Source organism: Oncorhynchus clarkii, chromosome 6 (assembly GCF_045791955.1).
Source record: "Oncorhynchus clarkii lewisi isolate Uvic-CL-2024 chromosome 6, UVic_Ocla_1.0, whole genome shotgun sequence".
Taxonomy (NCBI): Eukaryota; Metazoa; Chordata; class Actinopteri; order Salmoniformes; family Salmonidae; genus Oncorhynchus; species Oncorhynchus clarkii.
This window is the reverse complement of record NC_092152.1, coordinates 9796094-9820152: the sequence shown is the minus strand read 5'-3', so window position 1 is coordinate 9820152 and position 24059 is coordinate 9796094. Positions and strand designations below refer to the sequence as shown.

At 42.2% G+C, this 24059-nt stretch overlaps 1 protein-coding gene across 2 annotated transcripts in view; it reads right to left on the bottom strand.

Moving 5' to 3' along the window:
* LOC139410599 (pikachurin) overlaps positions 1 to 15147 on the bottom strand; it is a 44106-nt gene extending 28959 nt beyond the window's left edge. Inside the window, exons 1-6 of one of the 2 annotated variants that reach the window (XM_071155906.1) lie at positions 14645 to 15147; positions 9002 to 9111; positions 5561 to 5647; positions 4907 to 4933; positions 2473 to 2590; positions 339 to 474 (exon numbers count right to left, since the gene is read on the bottom strand). In XM_071155906.1, the coding sequence (XP_071012007.1) occupies positions 339 to 474; positions 2473 to 2590; positions 4907 to 4933; positions 5561 to 5647; positions 9002 to 9111; positions 14645 to 14750 (584 nt within the window). In that variant the 5' untranslated portion in view covers positions 14751 to 15147. Of the gene's footprint in view, positions 1 to 338; positions 475 to 2472; positions 2591 to 4906; positions 4934 to 5560; positions 5648 to 9001; positions 9112 to 14644 lie in introns of those variants that run through there. The other variant, XM_071155905.1, reaches the window with a different exon arrangement.
* Positions 15148 to 24059: the final 8912 nt, after the last annotated feature.

The window sequence follows — 24059 nt, the reverse complement described above, 5'->3', positions numbered from 1 at the left end:
AGATATTTGCTTGGATGTACACTAAAACAGACCACATCTAGGCACATCTGGGCTCCCGAGTGGCGCAGCGGTCTAAGGCACTACATCTCAGTGCAATAGGCGTCCCTACAGTCCCTGGTTCGAATCCAGGCTGTATCACATCCTGCCGTGATTGGGAGTCCCATAAGGTGGCGCACAATTGGCTCAGCGTCGTTAGGAGAGCGTTTGGCCGTCATTGTAAATAAGAATTTGATCTTAACTGACTTGCCTAGTTAAATAAAGTTTAAAGAAAAAAGTAGAAGACTGACTAGAATTGTTTACCACTAAGTGTAAGCTAAATAGTCACTGTATAAACGTACCTGATGTAAGCAACAAGAAAGTGTAGAACTGGTGCACTTCCCTCACTCTCACCCTGTGTCCACGACAACGCAAGCTCTGTGTCCGATACGGCCACGACAGTGGGCTGTGTGGGAGGGGACGGAGGCATACACATCTCTGCAGATGGGAAAGAACAACCCTGTCATGTGACATTTAAATGTCCCGCTGAACTCAATGTAAGATCATGCTCGATGTACAAAGTCAAATAAATTCATCCTAGAGGGGGAATTACAAGGAAGGAAACAATAAACAACAACATGACAACAGGAAGAAAATGAATATACCACCACATCCTGTATACCATACATGATATTAATATACCACCACATACTGTATACCATACATGATATTAATATAGCACCACATACTGTATACCATACATTATATTAATATAGCACCACATACTGTATACCATACATGATATTAATATATACATACTGTATACCATTATATTAATATAGCACCACATACTGTATACCATACATGATATTAATATAGCACCACATACTGTATACCATACATGATATTAATATACCACCACATACTGTATACCATACATGATATTAATATACCACCACATACTGTATACCATACATGATATTAATATACCACCACATACTGTATACCATACATGATATTAATATACCACCACATACTGTATACCATACATGATATTAATATACCACCACATACTGTATACCATACATGATATTAATATACCACCACAAACTGTATACCATACATGACATTAACACAGGGTTTCTTGTACTTTTTCTTCACACAACAACAACAAAAAGTTGACACTAGAAAATTCAGGGGATCCAACTTATAAAAATGTATATTCCTTATATATTCCTTGTGTATTACCGCTGTGTGTTCATTATTCACAGAATGTTAGGTCCCGCTGGTTATCTTTACACACAATAATGTATAAGGTGTAAAGGGATCTTAGTTGACACTAAAAGGTAGTGTTAAAAAAAAAAAAAGATTACAGATTTTCTCAAGGGACCTCATTTGAGTTTCAGACCCCACGTTTGGGAACCACTGCATTAACACATACACATCAAAATCAAATCACATATTATTGGTCACATACACTTGGTTAGCGGATGTTACTGGTCACATACACATGGTTAGCGGATGTTACTGGTCACATACACATGGTTAGCGGATGTTACTGGTCACATACACATGGTTAGCGGATGTTATTGGGCCACATACACATGGTTAGTGGATGTTATTGGTCACATACACATGGTTAGCAGATGTTATTGGTCACATACACATGGTTAGCAGATGTTATTGGTCACATACACATGGTTAGCAGATGTTATTGGGCCACATACACATGGTTAGCAGATGTTATTAGTCACATACACATGGTTAGTAGATGTTATTGGTCACATACACTTGGTTAGCGGATGTTATTGGTCACATACACATGGTTAGCAGATGTTACTGGTCACATACACATGGTTAGCGGATGTTATTGGTCACATACACATGGTTAGCGGATGTTATTGGTCACATACACATGGTTAGCAGATGTTATTAGTCACATACACATGGTTAGCGGATGTTATTGGTCACATACACATGGTTAGCAGATGTTATTAGTCACATACACATGGTTAGTGGATGTTATTGGTCACATACACATGGTTAGCAGATGTTATTGGGCCACATACACATGGTTAGCAGATGTTATTGGTCACATACACATGGTTAGCAGATGTTATTGGGCCACATACACATGGTTAGCAGATGTTATTGGTCACATACACATGATTAGCAGATGTTATTGCGAGTGTAGTGAAATGCTTGTGCTTCTAGATCCGACAGCGCAGCAGTATCTAACAGGTAATATCTAACAATTCTACAGCAAAACCTAATATCTAACAAATTCCACAACAAAACCTAATATCTAACAAATTCCACAACAAAACCTAATACACACAATCTAGTAAAGGAATGGGATTAGAATATATAAATATAAAATATATGGATAAGCAGTGACAGCACACCTCAGACAGGTCTAGCTTGTAGAGTAAAAAAAAAATACAGCACAGTATTGTGGTCACCTTTGCTGTCACCTCTGCTGTCACCCTTGATTACCTTGTGAAGAAGTGCTGATGTCCCTGGGCATGCTAGGTCGGCCCTCGCCTGCCCATCCATATGCACCAACACTAACTCTGTACTGGGTGGCAACTTTAAGGTTACCAATGTCCACATCCTAGGAGAAAGGGTGCGAGAGAGTGAGAGAGTGCATAGTAAGCTTGTCTGCTTTGAAACTTCCATTCACACACAGCACCAGTCAAAAGTTTGGACACACCTACTCATTCAACGGTTATCTTTATTTTTGCCATTTTCTACATTGTAGAATAATAGTGAAGACATGAAAACTATGAAATAACACATATGGAATCATTTAGTAACCAAAAAAGTGTTAAACAAATCAAATATATATTTTAGATTCTTCAAAGTAGAATGCATACTCTTTGTCACGTCTGCTCCTGGCGCTCGAGGGCGTCAGGTTGCCCTGCATCCCGCCTACCTCGCTGCAGCGGGATTGACAGGTGTCTTGCCTCAGCCGGATTGTCTGGCTTCCATGCCTCATCCGGCTCGCCAGGCTCTCACGCTCCTGCCGGTTTGTTGGGCTCCCACGCCCCAAGCGGCTTGCCCAGCACTCATGTCTCGGCCGGTTCACCCAGGTGGGATGCCGGGTGACGCCCCAAGGGGGGGGGTTACTGTCACCTCTGCTCCCGCTATTCCCTCTTCCCTGGTGCTTGAGGGTGCCAGGCTGCCCTGCATCACGCACTCCTTCCATCCATTACGCACACCTGCCTTCCCTCGTCATGAGCATCAGCGATATTGGACCTGGACTCAATTATCACCTGTTTATTTCCTCCCCTATATTTGTCAGTTCCCCAGCTCTGTTCCCAGCTGTTGCATTGTATTGTTTTTATCTGTAGTATTAGTTTGCTGACGCTGTTCCTGTCTTGTTCCATGTCCGTTATTTATTACATGCTTTACTCCCCATACCTGCTTCGTCTTTCCAGCGTCATTCCATGTGACACTCTTGGCATTCTCTCAACCAGCTTCACCTGGAATGCTTTTCCAACAGTCTTGAAGGAGTTCCCACATATGCTTAGTACTTATTGGCTTCTTTTCCTTTACTCCGTGGTCCAACTCATCCCAAACCATCTCAATTGGGTTGAGGTCGGGTGATTGTGGAGGCCAGGTCATCTGATGCAGCACTCCATCACTCTCCTTCTTGGTCAAATAGCCCTTACACAGCCTGGAGGTGTGTTGGGTCATTGTCCTATTGAAAAACAAATTATAGTCCCACTAAGCGCAAACCACATGGGATGGCATATCGCTGCAGAATGCTGTGGTAGCCATGCTGGTTAAGTGTGCCTTGAATTCTAAATAAATCACTGACAGTGTCACCAGCAAAGCACCATCACACCTCCTCCTCCATACTTCACGGTGGGAACCACACATTCGGAGATCATCCGTTCACCTACTCTGCATCTCACAAAGACACGGCGGTTGGAACCAAAAATCTCCAATTTGGACTCATCAGACCAAAGGACAGATTTCTAATGTCCATTGCTCGTGTTTCTTGGCCCAAGCAAGTCTCTTCTTATTATTGGGGTCCTTTAGTAGTGGTTTCTTTGCTGCAATTTGACCATGAAGGCCTGATTCACGCAGTGTCCTCTGAACAGTTGATGTTGAGATGTGTCTGCTACTTGAACTCTGTGAAGCATTAATTTGGACTGCAATTTCTGAGGCTGGTAACTCTAATGAACTTATCCTCTGCAGCAGAGGTAATTCCGGGTCTTCCTTTCCTGTGGCGGTCCTCATGAGAGCCAGTTTCATCATAACGCTTGATGGTTTTTGCAACTGCATTTGAAGAAACTTTAAAAGTTCTTGAAATTTCCCTGATTGACTGACCTTCATGTCAGTCAAAGTAATGATGGACTGTAGTTTTTCTTTGCTTATTTGAGCTGTTCTTGCCATAATATGGACTTGGTATTTTACAAAAAAAGGGCTATATTCTGTATACCAACCCTACCCTGTCACAACGCAATTGATTGGATCAAATGCATTAAGAAGGAAATACATTTCACAAATTAACTTTTAACAAGGCACACCTGTTAATTGAAATCTATTCCAGGTGACTACCTCATGAAGCTGGTTGAGAGAATGCCAAGAGTGTGCAAAGCTGTCATCAAGGCAAAGGGTTGCTACTTTGAAAAATCTCAAATATAAATATATTTTGATTTGTTCAACACTTTTTGGTTACTACATGATTCCATATGTGTTATTTCATAGTTTTGATGTCTTCACTATTATTCTACAATGTAGAAAATAGTACAAATAAAGAAAAACATTTGAATGAGTAGGTGTGTCCAAACTTTTTACTGGTACTGTACATACAAAGACTGTAGATAAGATTACATTAGACAACAATTATGTAACGTTAAAGTTTTACACTCAAATATGTTTGGCACAAGTAGCACAGTTCTGTCTGAATACTACTTACAAAACTTGCTTGTCCATCCAATTGCCCCTAAGAGAGAATAAAAGCCAAAATAATAAATAAGTAATTATGTTGGATTAAGTAGCATAAAACAGTCAACTATTTGTTTTCCAAGAAACACTATGTCCTCAAAACAGATTAAAAAAACGTATACTTTTAAAAGAATTCCACCAGATGCCTAATCATCTACTTCTATCACCCATTTATTTGTTCAGTTACTGTCAGGACAAATCCATACTGTTACAGTTACTGTAAGGACAAGTCCATACTGTTAGAGTTACTGTAAGGACATGTCCATACTGTTATGGTTACTGTAAGGACATGTCCATACTGTTATGGTTACTGTAAGGACATGTCCATACTGTTATGGATACTGTAAGGACACATCCATACTGTTACAGTTACTGTAAGGACAAGTCCATACTGTTATGGTTACTGTAAGGACAAGTCCATACTGTTATGGTTACTGTAAGGACATGTCCATAATGTCCATACTGTTATGGTTATTGTAAGGACATGTCCATACTGTTATGGTTACTATAAGGACACATCCATACTGTTACAGTAACTGTAAGGACATGTCCACACTGTTATGTCCATACATATACAGCTAACAGTATCACTGCCATCACTCTGAGGAGAGGACACATTACTTACGGTGGTCAGCATGTCCAGACTGAGAGGCACCTCCAGCGTCACGGCAGTACTCACTGGCCGACTGTTCCTCATCTCTGTGTAGAACACCTGACAAACACACACATACACACGAACGCACACACACACACGCACACACAGCCTGGGTTCAAGATTGTGCAGTATACTATCGTCAGGCTTAGAAAATGTACAAGGTGGCAACAAGGTGAAGTGCCCTTCTGTGAAGTGGAGAGAATGGTAAGTGGGGTAGTGTATGGCAGAGGTGTGTGTGTGTGTGTGTGTGTGTGTGTGTGTGTGTGTGTGTGTGTGTGTGTGTGTGTGTGTGTGTGTGTGTGTGTGTGTGTGTGTGTGTGTGTGTGTGTGTGTGTGTGTGCGCACATGAATGGCATGTATGCAAGTGTGTGTGTGCATGTACTTGTGTGTGTACAGGTGTGTGTGTACAGGTGTGTGTGTGTGTTTGTTTGTGTGTGTGTGTGTACGTGTCTCACAGCTAAAGCCTGGGTCCAGTACAATAAGCTTCCCTTTATGTGAATGAGGAGCAGAAATATAATCCTGTCCTCTCTTTATGTGAATGAGGAGCAGAAATATAATCCTGTCCTCTCTTTATGTGGAAGAGGAGCAGAAATATAATCCTGTCCTCTCTTTATGTGAATGAGGAGCAGAAATATAATCCTGTCCTCTCTTTATGTGGAAGAGGAGCAGAAATAGTATCCTCTCTTCTCTTTATGAAGAAACAGGAGCATCAATGCTTCTTGATCCACGATGGTAATGAGGCCTTAGCTGACGTTCACCACAAGGTCATCAGACTGCTGTCAAATAAGAGACACGGTGTGTCCCAAATGGCACACTATTCCCGACTTAGTGTACTACTTTGAGTAGTGATGGGGGGAAACATCGATACAGTTACATATCACAATGTTAAGTGTTGATTTGTAAAAAATGATATGGACACACTGAACACACAGATCCATAGATTATGGCCTAATTAATTTATTTTAATTGACTGAATCCTTTATATGAACTTTAACTCAGTGAAATCTTTGAAATTGTTGCATGTTGGTTTATATTTTTGTTCAGTGTATATACAGTTAATTCGGAAAGTATTCAGACCCATTTTGTTACATTACAGCCTTATTCTAAAATGTATTAAATCATTTTTTTCCCCTCATCAATCTACACATAATACCCCATAATGACAAAGCAAAATCGTTTGCTAATTTATTAAAAAAACTGAAAAATGACATTTACATAAAAATTCAGACCCTTTACTCGTACTTTGTTGAAGCACATTTTGCAGCGATTACAGCCTCAAGTCTTCTTGGGTATGATGCTACAAGCTTGACAGACCTGTATTTGTGGAGTTTTTCCCATTCTTCTCTGCAGATCCTCTCAAGCTTGGATGGGGAGCGTTGCTGCACAGCTATTTTCAGGTCTCTCCAGAGATGTTTGATCGGGTTCAAGTCCAGGCTCTGGCTGGGCCACTCAAGGACATTCAGAGACTTGTGCCGAAGCCTCTCCTGCATTGTCTTGGCTGTGTGTTTAGGGTCATTGTCCTGCTGGAAGTTGAACCTTCACCCCAGTTTGAGGTCCTGAGTGCTCTGGAGCAGGTTTTCATCAAGGATCTCTCTGTACTTTGCTCCGTTCATCTTTGTCTCGACCCTGACTAGCTACCAGTCCCTGCCGCTGAAAAACACCCCACAGCATGATGCTGCCACCACCGTGCTTCACCATTCGGATGGTGCCAGGTTTCCTCCAGACGTGACGCTTGGCATTCAGCACAAAGAGTTCAATCTTTGTTTCATCAGACCAGACAATCTTGTTTCTCATGGTCTGAGAGTCTTTAGGTGCCTCTCAGCAAACTCCAAGCGGGCTGTCTTGTGCCTTTTACTGAGGAGTGTGTTCCGCCTGGCCTCTCAACCATAAAGGCCTGATTGGTGGAGTGCTGCAGAGATGGCTGTCCTTCTGGAAGGGTCTCCCATCTCCACAGAGGAACTCTAGAGCTCTATCAGAGTGACCATCGGGTTCTTGGTCACCTCCCTGACCAAGGCCCTTCTCCCCTGATTGCTCAGTTTGGCCGGGCGGCCAGCTCTAAGGTGAGTCTTGGTTGTTCCAAACTTATGCCACTGTGTTCTTGGGAACCTGCTGCAGACATGTTTTGGTACCCTTCCCCAGATCTGTGCCTCAAAAGAATCCTCTCTCGGAGCTCTACGAACAATTCCTTTGACCTCGTGGCTTGGTTTTTGCTCTGACATGCACTGCCAACTGTGGGACCTTAAATAGACAGGTGTGTGCCTTTCCAAATCACGTCCAATCAATATAATTTACCACAGGTGGACTTCCATCAGGTTGTAGAAAAATCTGAAGTATGATCAATGGAAACAGGATGTACGTCAGCTCAATTTGAGTCTCAGGGTCTAAATACGTATTATTATTTCAGTTTTTTTATTTTTAGTCAAGTTTATAAAATGAGCTTTGTCATTATTGGGTATTGTGTATAGATTGCTGAGGAATTTTTATTTATTTAATCCATTTTAGAATAATAAAAAGTTAAGGGGTCTGATGACTTTCCCAAAGGCACTGGAAATATGTTTTTGTTTTGTTGCTAGGTAGCGTTAGCAAGAGCTAGTAGGCTGTACCTACACCTAAACTATATTTTTGATCCTGTAGCATGTTTTCCATCTTCTTTTTAAATAGTGGGCCAATATGTATTTTATTTCCATGAGTGCTCCGTGACTAATCAAAACTAATGTTCTCATGGTCTCTCTGCAGCAGACATCCACCACCGTGCTTATTATGGAAAGGGGGATACCTAGTCAGTTCTACAACTGAATGCATTCAACTGAAACGTGTCTTCTGCATTTAACCCAACCCCTCTAAATCAGAGAGGTGCGGGGGGGCTGCCTTAATCGACATCCACGTTTTCCCGGTACATATAGTGAGCAATATGTTTGGAACATCAAATCGCAATAAAATCACAGTATCGAATCACAATACATATAGAATCATGAGAATCGCAATACATATCGTATCGGTACCTAAGTATCGTGAGATCCCGGGCCATTCCCAGCCCTACTTTTGACCAGGGCCCAGAGGGCTCGGATCCAAAGTAGTGCACTATAAAGAGAACAGGATGCCATTTGGAATGCGGCCATTCACACAGTTGCAGATAGAGACAGTTATGCTTGACCTCATCTCATGTAACATTAAACAAATAAGTCTGCTTGAAAACATCCATCTGTTCTGGGTAGTGAACTGCACACCACGTTCCGTGTACTGTGTATGGTCACATTCCAGACCCACGACATTGCTGTCGAGCTGATGCGGGTATCAGATTGCAATATCATATGATATGTTAAACCAGGCACTGTGAGATGTGACAGACGACTGCAAAGTGGTCGGCCCGAAACGTGACCACTGTGTCGGTGTATGTAAGCCAACTGTTACCTTGTAGCCTGTGATGGTGCTAACATGACGCCGGGGCATCTTCCACCGCACACTGAAGGCTGTGCAGTTCACCATCTCCAACTGGATGTCCAAAGGAGGGCTGAGGCGCTCTGTATGGGACAGGAAATGATGTCATCACAATGAGTCAAAGTTAAAAGGCAGTGGGACTCATTAGGCCAAAATACCAGCAACAGTGTGTGAAAACCTTGTGAAGACTTACAGAAAACGTTTGACCTCTGTCAATTGCCAACAAAGGGTATATAACAAAGTATTGAGATAAACTTTTGTTATTGACCAAATACTTATTTTCCACCATAATTTGCAAATCAATTCATTAAAAATCCTACAATGTGATTTTCAGTATTTTTTTTTCTCATTTTGTCTGTCATAGTTGAAGTGTACCTATGATGAAAATTACAGGCCTCTCTCATCTTTTTAAGTGGGAGAACTTGCACATTTGGTGGCTGACTAAATACTTTTTTGCCCCACTGTAAGAGTGATCTACAACCAATATGTAATCATAAATACAGTACAAATACTGTCCCTCTGTGAATGAGTTCAAGAGTCAAAACGCACACATTCTGTTATAAAAATGATGTGTTTGACTGCCGCAACAGATACACTGCTAATATTTGACATGACAATGCCTCGGCAGACTACCAGAATTTTCAGAAGACCTAATGAATCTCTTCATATAATGCCCTTCTTGAGTAAACACCCATAGAATAAAGCTCTGATGCAAGTCTGGGGTGTGGAAGTGACCACAGTAATGGTGTATTCCACACCCCAGACTTCCGAGGTGATTTCATTTATATTTCAGACAGCACCTTTAATAAGGCTTATTGAATGATGACACAAAAGATGCATTTGCTCTGCCATGGCTAATAATCACAATCAGCCCCATTCTTCATAGTAAATTCCTTGTGATGCTGATGGTCTCATTGGTCTTTGCCTAATTATTTTCCCTGATGTGAAAGTGTGGAGAGTTAACACTTGTGTCATCAGTATGGCTCCTGAAGAGGACACATAACTGGGTACCCTTTCTGTCTGAATGGATCTCTGAGCGCTGAAATGGAATCCTATTCCCTATATAGTGCACTACTTTTGACCATTGCCCATGGGTAGTGCACTATGTAGGGAATAGGGTGCAATTTTGGGATACAGACAAACCCAGGCAGCCAGAATAAAACACTACATAGTAGATACATGTACCAAAACTTCCGCTGTGACTCACTCGCTGGAACCTAATGTCAGCACTGCACTTAGAACAGACCTTTTCAGAGCAGTGAGAATAGAGGAGGGGAGGGGAGAAGAGAGGAGGGGAGGGCAGAGGAGAAGAAAGGAGGGGAGGGGAGAGGATTAGAGAGGAGGGGAGGGCAGAGGAGAAGAGGGGAGGGGAGAGGAGAAGAGAGGAGGGGAGGGGAGAGGAGAGGAGAGGAGAGGAGGGGAGAGGAGAAGAGAGGAGGGGAGGGCAGAGGAGAAGAGAGGAGGGGAAGGCAGAGGAGAAGAGAGGAGGGGAGGGCAGAGGAGAAGAGGGGAGGGCAGAGGAGAAGAGAGGAGGGGAGGGCAGAGGAGAAGAGAGGAGGGGAGAGGAGGGGAGGGCAGAGGAGAAGAGAGGAGGGGAGGGCAGAGGAGAAGAGGAGGGGAGGGCAGAGGAGAAGAGAGGAGGGGAGGGCAGAGGAGAAGAGAGGAGGGGAGGGGAGAGGAGAAGAGAGGAGGGGAGGGGAGAGGAGAAGAGAGGAGGGGAGGGGAGAGGAGAAGAGGGCCAAGCAAGGACAGATTTCCACTGGGGTAAATGTCCGATAGGGAGCAGACCTCCATGGCCAAATGGAAAGGACATGTAGGGAGCCTGCACTGCTCTCTGAGCAGATAATGCAGTATGTGAAGTTGACTTGTTCCTGTCCCCAGGTGCACTTGGGTAGGTCATGTAGAACTGATTCTTAGAATCAAATTTAATAGAATTGAAATTATAGAATAGAATAGAATGCTCACGGATCTCCATGCAGACAGTACATGATGTGATAATGTGGGGGTCTGTAGTAAGATGTAGTGATTTAAGATCGTTTTTAGGATGTTACAAAGCATTTCCCGGTACGTTACACCAAGACTGTGCAGCGTCCAGGATAAAAAAAGACAGTTATGTCACACAAGAGTTTGTCAATCATCCTTTTGTTTCCCTTTCCTCAAGCTACTATGTTTTTCTGAAGAAGACTAAAAGGCAACTTTGCAAGCCTTTAAGGCAGGGTTCCCCAACTGACCATTTGAGGCAGGGTTCCCCAACTTGCCTTTTTAAAGAGGGTTCCCCAACTGTCCTTTAAAGCAGGGTTCCCCAACTGGCCTTTTAAGGCTGGGTTCCCCAACTGGCCATTTGAGGCAGGGTTCCCCAACTTGCCTTTTAAGGCAGGGTTCCCCAACTAGCCTTTTTAAAGAGGGTTCCCCAACTAGCCTTTTAAGGCAGGGTTCCCCAACTGGCCATTTGAGGCAGGGTTCCCCAACTGTCCTTTTAAGGCAGGGTTCCCCAACTGGCCATTTAAGGCAGGGTTCCCCAACTAGCCTTTTAAGGCAGGGTTCCCCAACTGGCCATTTGAGGCAGGGTTCCCCAACTTGCCTTTTAAGGCAGGGTTCCCAACTATCCTTTTAAGGCAGGGTTCCCCAACTGGCCATTTGAGGCAGGGTTCCCCAACTAGCCTTTTAAGGCAGGGTTCCCCAACTGGCCATTTGAGGCAGGGTTCCCCAACTTGCCTTTTAAGGCAGGGTTCCCAACTAGCCTTTTTAAAGAGGGTTCCCCAACTGTCCTTTTAAGACAGGGTTCCCCAACTAGCCTTTATATCTGTTTGGGCTTCTTGCGGTCAACTTGAAGTATACAAACTATTTGTAATTATGTTGCGGTTCGCTGACCAGCCGCTCAAATAAACATCGGGCAAAAACGTCGGCTGAGTCTAGTTGATGATCCTTTAGCTTTAAGGCTAAATTAGTCCGTCATTTTTCAGATGCCGACAGGTAGACAGGTTCCAACAGGGTTCTTCAGCTGTCCCCATAGGAGAACTATTTTTGGCTCCAGGTAGAATAATTTTGGGTTCATGTAGAACCCTCTGTGCAAAATGGTTCTACCTGGAACCAAAAAGGATTCTTCAAGGGGTTCTCCTATGGGGAAAGCCAAAATAATAATTTTAGGTTCTAGATAGCACCTTTTTCTTCTAAGAGTGTCGACTGTCTCAAATGGCACACTATTCCCTATGTAGCACTATGTAGGAAAAAGGGTGCGATTTGGGACGCCGCCCCCAGTCTTGTGTTTTAGAGGGGATGTGATTCATGTGGACACGTCCCTGTCAACCTCCTCGTAGAATGTGATCAGAATGACTGGAAACACACCGCAGAATACAAAGACATACCGCCGTCGCTGCCCGAAAGAGATCAGGATACAAGCTGTGTGTCAGAAACAACTGCTCTGAGCACAGTCTACACTACAGGGAGATATAATAGTCTCAATCCAAAAGCCTTAGAGGTCAGGCGGACAGAGCAACACACTATCACAGGAAATAGAGAAAGGCACAGTAGACTAGAACCCAAACTTTGTAGCACTTAATATCCATGAAAGACATATTTGTTGTTGTTGTTGATGAAGGTATGCTCTGATACACTCCTGCTGACCAACATCAGGTCACCAAGCTGCAGTAAAATGAACACACTGCAACATTCTGAATGCTCCTCTATAGTGATAATGTTCATTGATGGCCAGTGAGCAGGCCACAAGTTAACGGTTACTAATTGAGATGAATGTCAAATGAATAACTGACTTAAATAACACCTGTGAGGTGTTATAAAAGTAGGCGGGGTTTCTGTATAAGCACTTTGTGACAACTGCTTATGTAAAAAGGGCCTAAGGATAAATACATCGATTGATTGATTGATTGATTGATTGATTGATTGATTGATTTAACAACAGAGTACGGCACATCCAAGGATGTCGTTCTTTGACTGCAGTAAGAGGGACATTTTAACTTGGTAGTCATTATAGTAAGTATGGTGCAGTAAGTTTACATCTCATTATACAGTAGGACTGGTGCAATAAGTTTACATCACATTATACAGTAGGTCTGGTTCAGTAAATTTACATTACATTATACAGTAGGTCTAGTGCAGTACGTTTACATCACATTATACAGTAGGTATGGTGCAGTAAGTTTACATCACATTATACAGTAGGTCTGGTGCAGTAGGTTTACACAACATTATACAGTAGGTCTGGTGCAGTAAGTTTACATCACATTATACAGTAGGTCTGATGCAGTAAGTTTACATCACATTATACAGTAGGTCTGGTGCAGCAAGGTTATATTACATTATACAGTAGGTCTAGTGCAGTACGTTTACATGACATTATACAGTAGGTCTGGTGCAGTAAGTTTAAATCACATTATACAGTAGATCTGGTGCAGTAAGTTTACATCACATTATACAGTAGGTCTGGTGCAGTAAGTTTACATTACACAGTAGGTCTGGTGCAGCAAATGTACATCACATTATACAGTAGGTATGGTGCAGTTGGTTTACATTACATTATTCAGTAGAACTGGTGCAGTAGGTTTACACTGAATTATTCCGCAGATCTGGTGCAGTAGGTTTACACTACATTATACAGTAGGTCTAGTGCAGTAAGTTTACATCACATTATACAGTAGGTCTGGTGCAATAGGTTTACACAACATTATACAGTAGGTCTGGGGCAGTAAGTTTACATTACAGTATACAGTAGGTCTGGTTCAGTAAGTTTACATTACATTTTACAGTAGGTCTGGTGCAGTAAGTTTACATTACATTATACAGTAGGCCTGGGGCAGTAAGTTTACATTACATTACACAGTAGGTCTGGTGCAGTAGGTTTTGCCAGAGTAATATCCGTCACTCTGCAATCATGCCACTTTGTTAATAAGTACAAGAGGGCACATTTTTGTGTTTTACGTTTCAAGGGCTGTGCATTTTTTATGGTGCATGTCATACAGTGGTTAGACAAACTGTAGCTGGTAAGGGATGTGTAAAATGGAGGAAGGGAGGTGTAAAGCCTCTGTGTGTGCCCATGTAATAACCAATGCAGCATGTGTGCTCAGCACAGGAGTCTTTGGGTATCCAAAGGTCCTCATGTGGTAAATCAAGTCATACAACACATACACCAAATATACCATGTTCCTCTATTCTCTCAACCACTACTACTCAGTATAAATTGTGTACTTCTGAAAATCCCCTTCCTTACTGACAGGAACAACACTGACATGTGCCTGGCACTTGGCAGCTAGTATGAGAATGCGCCTGTCACCTAGTATGATAATGTGTCTGTCACCTAGTATGATGACACAGACTTGTTTCAGATTAGCGTTATTATGAGTTATTACCATATAGTAAGTAATATGGCTAATTGTTCTACTGTATTCCAAAACATGTAACAATTCATGTACTATATGGAAATGACAATCAGAAAATTGGTCATAGTTCCTTTTGATTCTGCTGTAATTGATGTAGGCCAAATGAATATTCACAAAATTATAATATGTATGATTTTGTCTTTGATGTTAATTAAAATCAGAAGAAACATCTCTTGACCTAGGCCTACATATCAATCGAGAATATGATCAATAGTCAACTTACCCGATCTTCGAACGTTTGTCCTTTTCGCAGAAAAAGAAACGTTGATCATGCATATTGAAAAAAACAATATATAAAAAACGCTCCTCTGTTTACTGGTAAACTCCATATCTTTGTCTAAAGTTAAAAAGGTCAAATGGTCATTTTAGGCTACATGCAACAACAAAAAACTCCTTGCGCTTAATTATAAGAACTGACGAGAGACGCAACTGATCAAAGTTTCTGATGACAAAGACAATTAGTCATTCAAAGTTCCTCACAACCTGCTCTCAAAGAATGCAAATGAAAAGGAAATGATGTTTGGAAGGCAACTGAGGTTTGACACGGATAAGATTGCAAGCTATTAAGATCAATTGAACGCACCACGAGTTACTGTGACATTGTCGACGCGCAAATGGAGACAAGTGTCCTGCGTAAACGTTAAAAAAAACACAATCTGGAATTCCGAGTGGGTACTAATTTTACGCGCGACACTCTTCTTCTTGTCATTCGTCTTGTGATTTAGAAGTTTGCGAAATGGCAGAGGAGAGCCGAAACGTGGGGACATTTAGAGCTAAGAGGATAACAGGAGTCTAATCCACCCAGCTGGAGACTTGGCAGCTCACTACAGCCACTCAGACTAATATAGAAACACACTGACCGCGCGCGTAATAGAAAACAAATAAACAATGAATTAATGAATTAAATTCAATATTTCATATGAACTTTTAAAGAGAATTAGGCTTTTTTGCACAAAAATTGTAAAAAACAAATTACTGGAGAATGAGAATATAAAGGTATTGTAGTCTTCCATAGGCTATGCTACTGTATGTAGTGCTGACTCTAATTTCAAAACAATGACCCGCTGACTCGGGTATAACTAATTTGACCAAGTAAAAGGACTGATTGGTAAACTCAATTTTCTTGTTGGGAAATTACTTGGGTTCTCTCGCTGTGAGTTAATGCTCACTGGTAGATACGTTTTCTGGGGAGATCAGACAAATGGCTTAAGTAAATTTGCCAATTCCCTCCTCCCCCATAGAAGAATCCCATGAAGAACTCCTGTCTTATTTCCCCGGGAAATGTATTGTTACTTTATTGAAAACATAGGCCATCTTGCAAAGCACATAATAAATCCAATCAAAGCTCTTCATAAAATAGAAGATGTCTACTCTGTTGTGATAATCCTGCTCATCATAAAGTTCAGAGGCCTCCTTTCAAATGTCCCGTATCAAACCGTTTTAATTATTCCATGAGATAAATCCCAAATGGCACCCTATTCCCTATCTATATATTACGCTACACTACTTTTGACGAAGGCCAATAGGGCTCTGGTCACAGTAGTGCACAATATTGGTAATAGGGTGCCAGTCAGGACGTAAATCCATGTCAAACACATTCTATTATTCTAACATGGCACAGATACACCTTGTTCGGTGTGGAATCCATGTTGTGGGATTAGTCTGTTACATCTACACTGACAACGTCAATGACTGTTCTGTGGTCAGTCTTATCAACACTCCTCTTCAACCTCTATTATTTTCCCCTGCAGGTCACCACAACCGTAACCTTCCTTGCCTGGGAAGGAAATGAGGAATCACAAGGAGAAGTCAAGAGGAAATTGTTGAATTCATTACCGAAGCACAGAAATATTCTACTATTTTTCCTCTATAGGGTTATAGGAGAGTCAAGTTGATCTCTTATTTTCTAATGAAACCAAGATAAGAAAGTCGAATAGAAAAAAAGAAAAATGAAAGAAAGTAAAATAGAATGAGATACAGTCTAGGGTTAGTCTACACTGAGTAGACAAAACATTAAGAACACCTTCAGTCTAGGGTTAGTCTACAATAAAAATATGAAGAACACCTGCTCTTTCCCTGACATAGACTGACCAGGTGAATCCAGGTGAACCCTATGATCCCTTATTGATGTCACTTGTAAATCCACTTCAATCCGTGTAGATAAAGGGGAGGAGACAGGTTAAAGAAGGATCTTTAAGCCCTGAGACAACTGAGACATGACTTGTGTATCTGTGCCATTCAGAGGGTGAACGGACAAGACACAATATTTAAGTGCTTTTGAACAGGGTATGGTAGTAGGTGCCAGGCAGGAGCACTGGTTTGTGTCAAGAACTGCAACGCTGCAGTTTATTTAACACAGCAGTTTCCCATGTGTATCAAGAATGGTCCACCCCCGAGAGGACATCCAGCCAACTTGACACAACTGTGGGAAGCATTGGAGTCAACATGGACCAGCATGCCTGTGGAACGCTTTCGACACCTTTTTAGAATCCATGTCCAGATGAATTGAGGCTGTTCCGAGGGCAAAAATGCAAGTATTCAGACCTCTTGACCTTTTTCACATTTTGTTAGGTTACAGGCTTATTCTAAAATAGATTTTTCAGAAATGTTAGCTGATTTATATTGAGAAAAAAAATGGAAATATTACATTGACAGTGGCAAGAAAAAGTATGTGAACCCTTTGGATATACTTGGAATACCTGGATTTCTGCATAAATTGGTCATCAGAACTAGAACTTCATCTAGGTCACAACAATAGACAAACACAGTCTGCTTAAACTAATAACACACAAACATCTATATGTTTTCATGTCTTTATTGAACACACTGTGTAAACATTCACAGTGCACGGTAGAAAAAGTATGTGAACCCTTGGATTTAATAACAGGTTGACCCTCCTTTGGCAGCAATAACCTCAACCAAACGTTTTCTGTCGTTGCGGATCAGACCTGCACAACCGTCAGGAGGAATTTTGAACCATTCCTTTTTACAAAACTGTTTCAGTTCAGCAATATTCTTGGGATGTCTGGTGTGACCTGCTCTCTTGTGGTCATGCCACAGCATCTCAATTGGGTTGAGGTCAGGACTCTGACAGCGCCACTCCAGAAGGCGTATTTTCTTCTGTTGAAAACATTTTGTTATTGATTAACTTCTGTGTTTTGGGTCACTGTCCTGTTTCATTACCAAACTTCTGTTGAGCTTCACTTGGCGGACAGATAGCCTAACATTCTCCTGCAAAATGTCTTGATAAACATGGGAATTCCTTTTTCCACCAACGATAGCAGTCTGTCCAGGCCCTGAGGCAGCAAAGCAGCCTCAAACCATGATGCTCCCTCCACCATACTTTACAGTTGGGATGAGGTTTTGATGTTGGTGTGCTGTGCCTTTTGTTCTCCACACCGTGCTGGGTGTTCCTTCCAAACAACTCAACTGTAGTTTCATCAAACCACCGAATATTTTGCCAGTAGTGCTGTGGAACATCCAGGATGCACTTTTGCAAACTTCAGATATGCAGCAATGTTTTTTTGGACAGCAGTGGCTTCTTCCGTGGTGTCCTCCCATGAACACCATTCTTGTTTAGTGTTTTACGTATCGTAGATTTGTCAACAGAGATGTTAGCATGTTCCAGATATTTCTGTAAATATTTAGCTGACACTCTAGGATTCTTCTTAACGTCAATGACCATTCTGCGCTTTGCTCTTGCAGTCATCTTTGCAGTACGGCCACTAGGGAGAGTAGCAACAGTGCTGAACATTCTTCATTTATAGACAATTTGTCTTACCGTGGACTGATGAACACCAAGGCTTTTAGAGACTTTTGTAACCCTTTCCAGGTTTATGCAAGTCAACAAATCTCAATCTTAGGTATTCTGAGATCTCTTTTGTTCACGGCATGGTTCACATCTGGCAATGCTTCCTGTGAATAAAAAACGCACATTTTGTGAGTGTTTTTTATAGAGCAAGGCAGCTCTAACCAACATCTCCAATCTTGTCTCATTGATTGGACTCCAGGTTAGCTGACTCCTGACTCCAATTAGCTTTTGGAGAAGTCATTAGCCTTGGGGTTCACCTACTTTTTCCAACCTACACTGTGAATGTTTAAATTGTGTATTCAACATAGAAAAATACAATAATTTATTCGTTTAAGCACACTATGTTTGTCTATCGTAGTGACTTAGATGAAGATCAGATCAAATTTGATGACCAATTTATGTAGAAATCCAGGTAATTCTAAGGGGTTCACATACTTTTTCTTGCCACTAAACATAAGATTTCAGACCCTTTACTCAGTACTTTGTTGAAGCACCTTTGGCAGCAATTACAGCATAGTCTTCTTGTATTTGGGGAGTTTCTCCCATTATTCTCTGCGGATCCTCTCAAGCTCTGTCAGGTTAGATGAGGAACATTGCCATACAGCTATTTTCAGGTCTCTCCAGAGATGTTCGATCAGGTTCTAGTCTGGGCTCTGGCTGGTCCACTCAAGCCACTCCTGTGTTGTCTTGGCTGTGTGCTTAGGGTCATTGTCCTGTTGGAAGGTGAAACTTTGCCCCAGTCTGAGGTCCTGAGTGCTCTGGAGCAGGTTCTCATTAAGGATCTCTCTGTACTTTGCTCTGTTCATCTTTGCCTCGATCCTGACTAGTCTCCCAGTCCCTGCCGCTGAAAATCATCCCCACAGCATGATGCTGCCACCAACAGGGATGGTGCCAGGTTTCCTCCAGGCGTGACGCTTGGCATTCAGGCCAAATAGTTCAATATTAGTTTCATCAGACCAGAGAATCTTGTTTCTCATGATCTGAGAGTCTTTAGGTGCCTTTTGGAAAACTCCAAGCGGGCTATCATGTGCTTTTTACTGAGGAGTGGCTTCCGTCTAGCCACTACCATAAAGGCCTGATTGGTGGCGTGATGCAGAGATGGTTGTCCTTCTGGAAGGTTCACCCATCTCCACAGAAGAACCCATCAGGTTCTTGGTCACCTCCCTGACCGAGGCCCTTCTCCTCCGATTGCTTAGTTTGCTATAGGAAGAGTCTTAGTGGTTCCAAACTTCTTCCATTTAATAATGAAGAAGGCCACTGTGTTCTTGGGGACCTTCAATGCTGCAGAAATGTTTTGGTACCCTTCCCCAGATCTGTGCCTTGACACAATCCTGTCTTGGAGCTCTACAGACAATTCCTTTGATCTCATGGCCTGTTTTTTGCTCTGACATGCACTGTCAACTGTGGAACCTTATATAGACAGGTGTGTGCCTTTCCAAATAATGTCCAATCAATTGAATTTACCACAGGTGGACTCCAATCAAGTTGTAGAAACATCTCAAGGATGATCAATGGAAACAGAATGCACCTGAGCTCAATTTTCAGTCTCATACTGTAGCAAAGGGTCTGAATACTTATGGAAATAAGGTATTTCTATTTTTTATTTTAAAAATGATATAAACATTTCTATAAACCTGTTTTCACTTTGTCATTATGGGTATTGTGTGTAGATTGCTGAGGATAATTTGTTCATCTTAAAAGGGTTAGGGTTAGAATGTAGATGCCTACCGTATGGATGTATCCTTTTAAAAGGGTTAGGGTTAGAATGTAGATGCCTACCGTATGGATGTATCCTTTTAAAAGGGTTAGGGTTAGAATGTAGATGCCTACCGTATGGATGTATCCTTTTAAAAGGGTTAGGGTTAGAATGTAGATGCCTACCGTATGGATGTATCCTTTTAAAAGGGTTAGGGTTAGAATGTAGATGCCTACCGTATGGATGTATTCTCTTAAAAGGGTTAGGGTTAGAATGTAGATGCCTACCGTATGGATGTATCCTTTTAAAAGGGTTAGGGTTAGAATGTAGATGCCTACCGTATGGATGTATTCTCTTAAAAGGGTTAGGGTTAGAATGTAGATGCCTACCGTATGGATGTATTCTCTTAAAAGGGTTAGGGTTAGAATGTAGATGCCTACCGTAGGGATGTATTCTCTTAAAAGGGTTAGGGTTAGAATGTAGATGCCTACCGTATGGATGTATTCTCTTAAAAGGGTTAGGGTTAGAATGTAGATGCCTACCGTATGGATGTATCCTCTTAAAAGGGCAGTAATTATTATTTTTGACTATTACATACAGGCCGTGATTGGGAGTCCCGCTGGGCGGCGCACAATTGGCCCAGCGTCGTCCGGGTTTGGCCGGAGAAGGCCTTCATTGTAAATAAGAATTTGTTTTTAAATCACTTGCCCAGTTAAATAAAGGTTCAATAAAACAAATGTTTTAATTATGTATTGATAACTACACCATATTTAAATGATATTTTTTGGGAATACCTATTATTCTTGTATTGAATTGACTATTCACAAGATACTTTAGTCAAACTATTGTTCACAACCATACTGAATATACCATCCTCACAGAGAAAGCCTCTATGGCCTCTACTTCTCCGGTCACATTCCTACAGCAGACATCAAATCAGACACAATTCCTTATTTTTCAAACCAATGTCTTTGTTCATTATCACATCTTTATAGGATCCTGTGGTGCCCCTGGCTACTAATGTGGCCTCCTTGTATTCAATTTAGAACTCTCCAGAGCAAAATGCTAAAGAGCAAGCCTGTGTCCCAAATGGCACCCTATTCCCTACGTAGTGCACAACTTTTTACCAGAGCTTTATGGGCCATGATCAAAAGTAGTGCACTAAATAGGGGGAAAGGGTGCCATTTGGAATGCAATGATCTCTAACGCCTTGCATACACATCATATCTCCCTGCAAATTAAGACATCAAATTCAGGAACCAGCACCAAACAAACTAGCTTGATGATTTGTGCAATTGTTATAAGCTCTGAGGAGAAAAGATAACATTGTTGTTAGTCATTAAAGTTCCATACCCATATACCCAAACCACCCAGTCATCAGTGTTATGGCTTTTTCTCATCTGTCTTCACACAGCAGTATGGTTTCTCTGTCTCTAAAGGCTGGTAGACGGTGCTCTGGGTTTGGCAGAGTGAGAGTTCACAGCAGTATGGTTTCTCTGGTTCTAGGGGGTGATAGATGGTTGCCTGGCTACCCAAACTCCTTGCTACGGCCAAACGCTACGCCACAGACGTTAGTTTCTTCTCCGCAATGACAATGAATCTGGATGAGTACGTCCATAATGATTTCTATAATGGAAATCCATTCTAGACCATCTGATTGGTCCCAGAAATGGATGAGTTGGGCCAGAGCCAGGACACACGTGGGTAAATCGCTGTTTAGAAAATTCGGCATTGGCATTGATACTCTGATTGGTTAGAGATGATCCAATCGCTGATGACTTTGTTTTGTACAACAGCCCTCATTTTGACAAACAACTTCAATGATGGCCGTCTCAAGTGGAAGCTTGTAGTGAACGATAGAGCAGAAGAAGAATTCAGTTTGAGTCGTCAGATAGATGGTGGGGGGGTGTCACAACAGTATGGTAGATATAGATGCCTCTGTCCTGGTTATGCTGGCCAGCAGGGCTGGACTGTTGTGAAAAATAGGCCCAGGCATTTCTAATTTCCTTTTTACCTTGAGGCCCCCACAACCGGACCCGTTTTTTCCTCGAGGCCCCCACTATTAGCCAGATAATGTTAATTCTACACAGGTAAAGGCAGGTAGTGGTTAAGCGCGTTCGGTCAGTAACCGAAAGGTTGCTGGTTCAAATCAATGAGCCGACTAAGTGAAAAATATGCCGATGTGCCCTTGAGCAAGGCACTTCCCCCTAATTGTGCCTGTAAGTCGCTCTGGATAAGAGTGTCTGCTAAATGATTCATATTATAATGTAAAACCTCCCAGAGTCCATTTCTTCTGGCCAGGCCTAACCCTGCTGGAAACAGGACATCTGCTCTGATGAGATACAGCCAAGAAACCCAATGCACAGGTTCTAGACTACACAACCTGGAGGAGCAACCACGAAATCTGGCAATATTTAATGTCTTATTGAGAAAGTTTATATAAACTAAAAGAAGAGGACACGTAACAACAACGTCTGACCACCATCTTTCTGTGTCATCCTCAATGATTTTATGTCTGCACCTTGTCTGTGATATGTGTTTATAAAATGATCAAATAAACATTTTACCAACAAACCAAAAAACGGTTAGCAGTGCTGCACTGTCATGGAGTTATAATTTTATTAAGGTCATTGCTGTGAATACGGCGTTTTCGCCCCGTTCCGCCCCTCTAGAAATATATTTCTCAAAACTATAGATCCAAGTGATCAAGTTTATGCGCATGTGTTATTTTACGCACCATTGCTTTCTATGTAGCTAACCGCTCACACCTCCCTTCACATTTCTCTCTTTACTCACCCTCTTCTGAACCACTAGCCTATGTCTCTGAATCATATTTCTGAACAGCTGAAATAAACAAGCAGGGCGCGGTCGCTGCACATTGCATTGGAGCAAAAACAATCTTCGTTTTGTGTGATGATGTAGGTCTCTTTGTCATCTTTGTAGTTGCTGCCATATCGTAGCCACTAGTCAGAGTTCCTGAAAAATAACATGACAACAGTGACTGCCTGTCTGCCTCCTGCTTAGCCAATGTTTGCCGTGATGATGAAAATAATAAGACGACATCGCAAATTAGACTGCGTGTCTGTGGGCGCGTTTAAGTGGTAAGGCGAAAGCAACTGACTGTAGACTAAAGTCAAGGAGTGTAGTCGTGGAAGGTGCATCTGCGGTTTCCCAACGGCAAGGCTCAGATCAACATGGCAGCGTTGCCATTTTTTCTTAAAGTTTTTCTTTATAATATCGAAATAAACATGCCTCACATACACTCACAAAAATGTAAATCCTACACTATAAGACCAACAGTATGTGGACACCTGCTCGTCAAACATCTCATTCCAAAATCATGGGCATTAATATGGAGTTGGTCCCCCTTTGCTGCTATAACAGCCTCCACTCTTCTGGGAAGGCTTTCAACTAGAAGTTGGAACATTGCTGCAGGGACTTGCTTCCATTCAGCCACAAGAGCATTAGTGAGGTCGGGCACTGATGTTGGGGAATTAGGCCAGGCGATGGGGTTGTGGTCAGGGCCCTATGCAGGCCAGTCAAGTTCTTCCACACCGATCTCGACAAACCATTTCTGTATGAACCTCGCTTTGTGCACAGGGGCATTGTCATGCTGAAACAGGAAAGGGCCTTCCCCAAACTATTGCCACGATGTTGGAAGCACAGAATCGTCTAGAATGTCATTGTATGCTGTAGCGTTAAGATTTCCCTTCACTGGAACTAAGGGGCCTAGCCTGAACCATGAAAAACTGACATTGCTTCCAGAGGCAGGTTGGAACTCAGTAGTGAGTGTTGCAACCTAGGACAGACTATTTTTATGAGCTAATGTATGTGTGATGTGAAATGGCTAGCTAGTTAGCGGTGGTGCGCGCTAAATAGCGTTTAAATCGGTGACGTCACTTGTTCTGAGACCTTGAAGTAGTGGTTCCCATTGCTCTGCAAGGGCCGCGGCTTTTGGGTAATGATGCTTCGTGGGTGACTGTTGTTGATGTGTGCAGAGGGTCCCTGGTTCTCTCCCGGATATGGGCAAGGGGACGGTCTAAAGTTATACTGTTACACTAAGTTCTTCAGCACTCGGCAGCTCCCTTCTGTGAGCTTGTGTGACATACCACTACGCAGCTGAGTCATTGC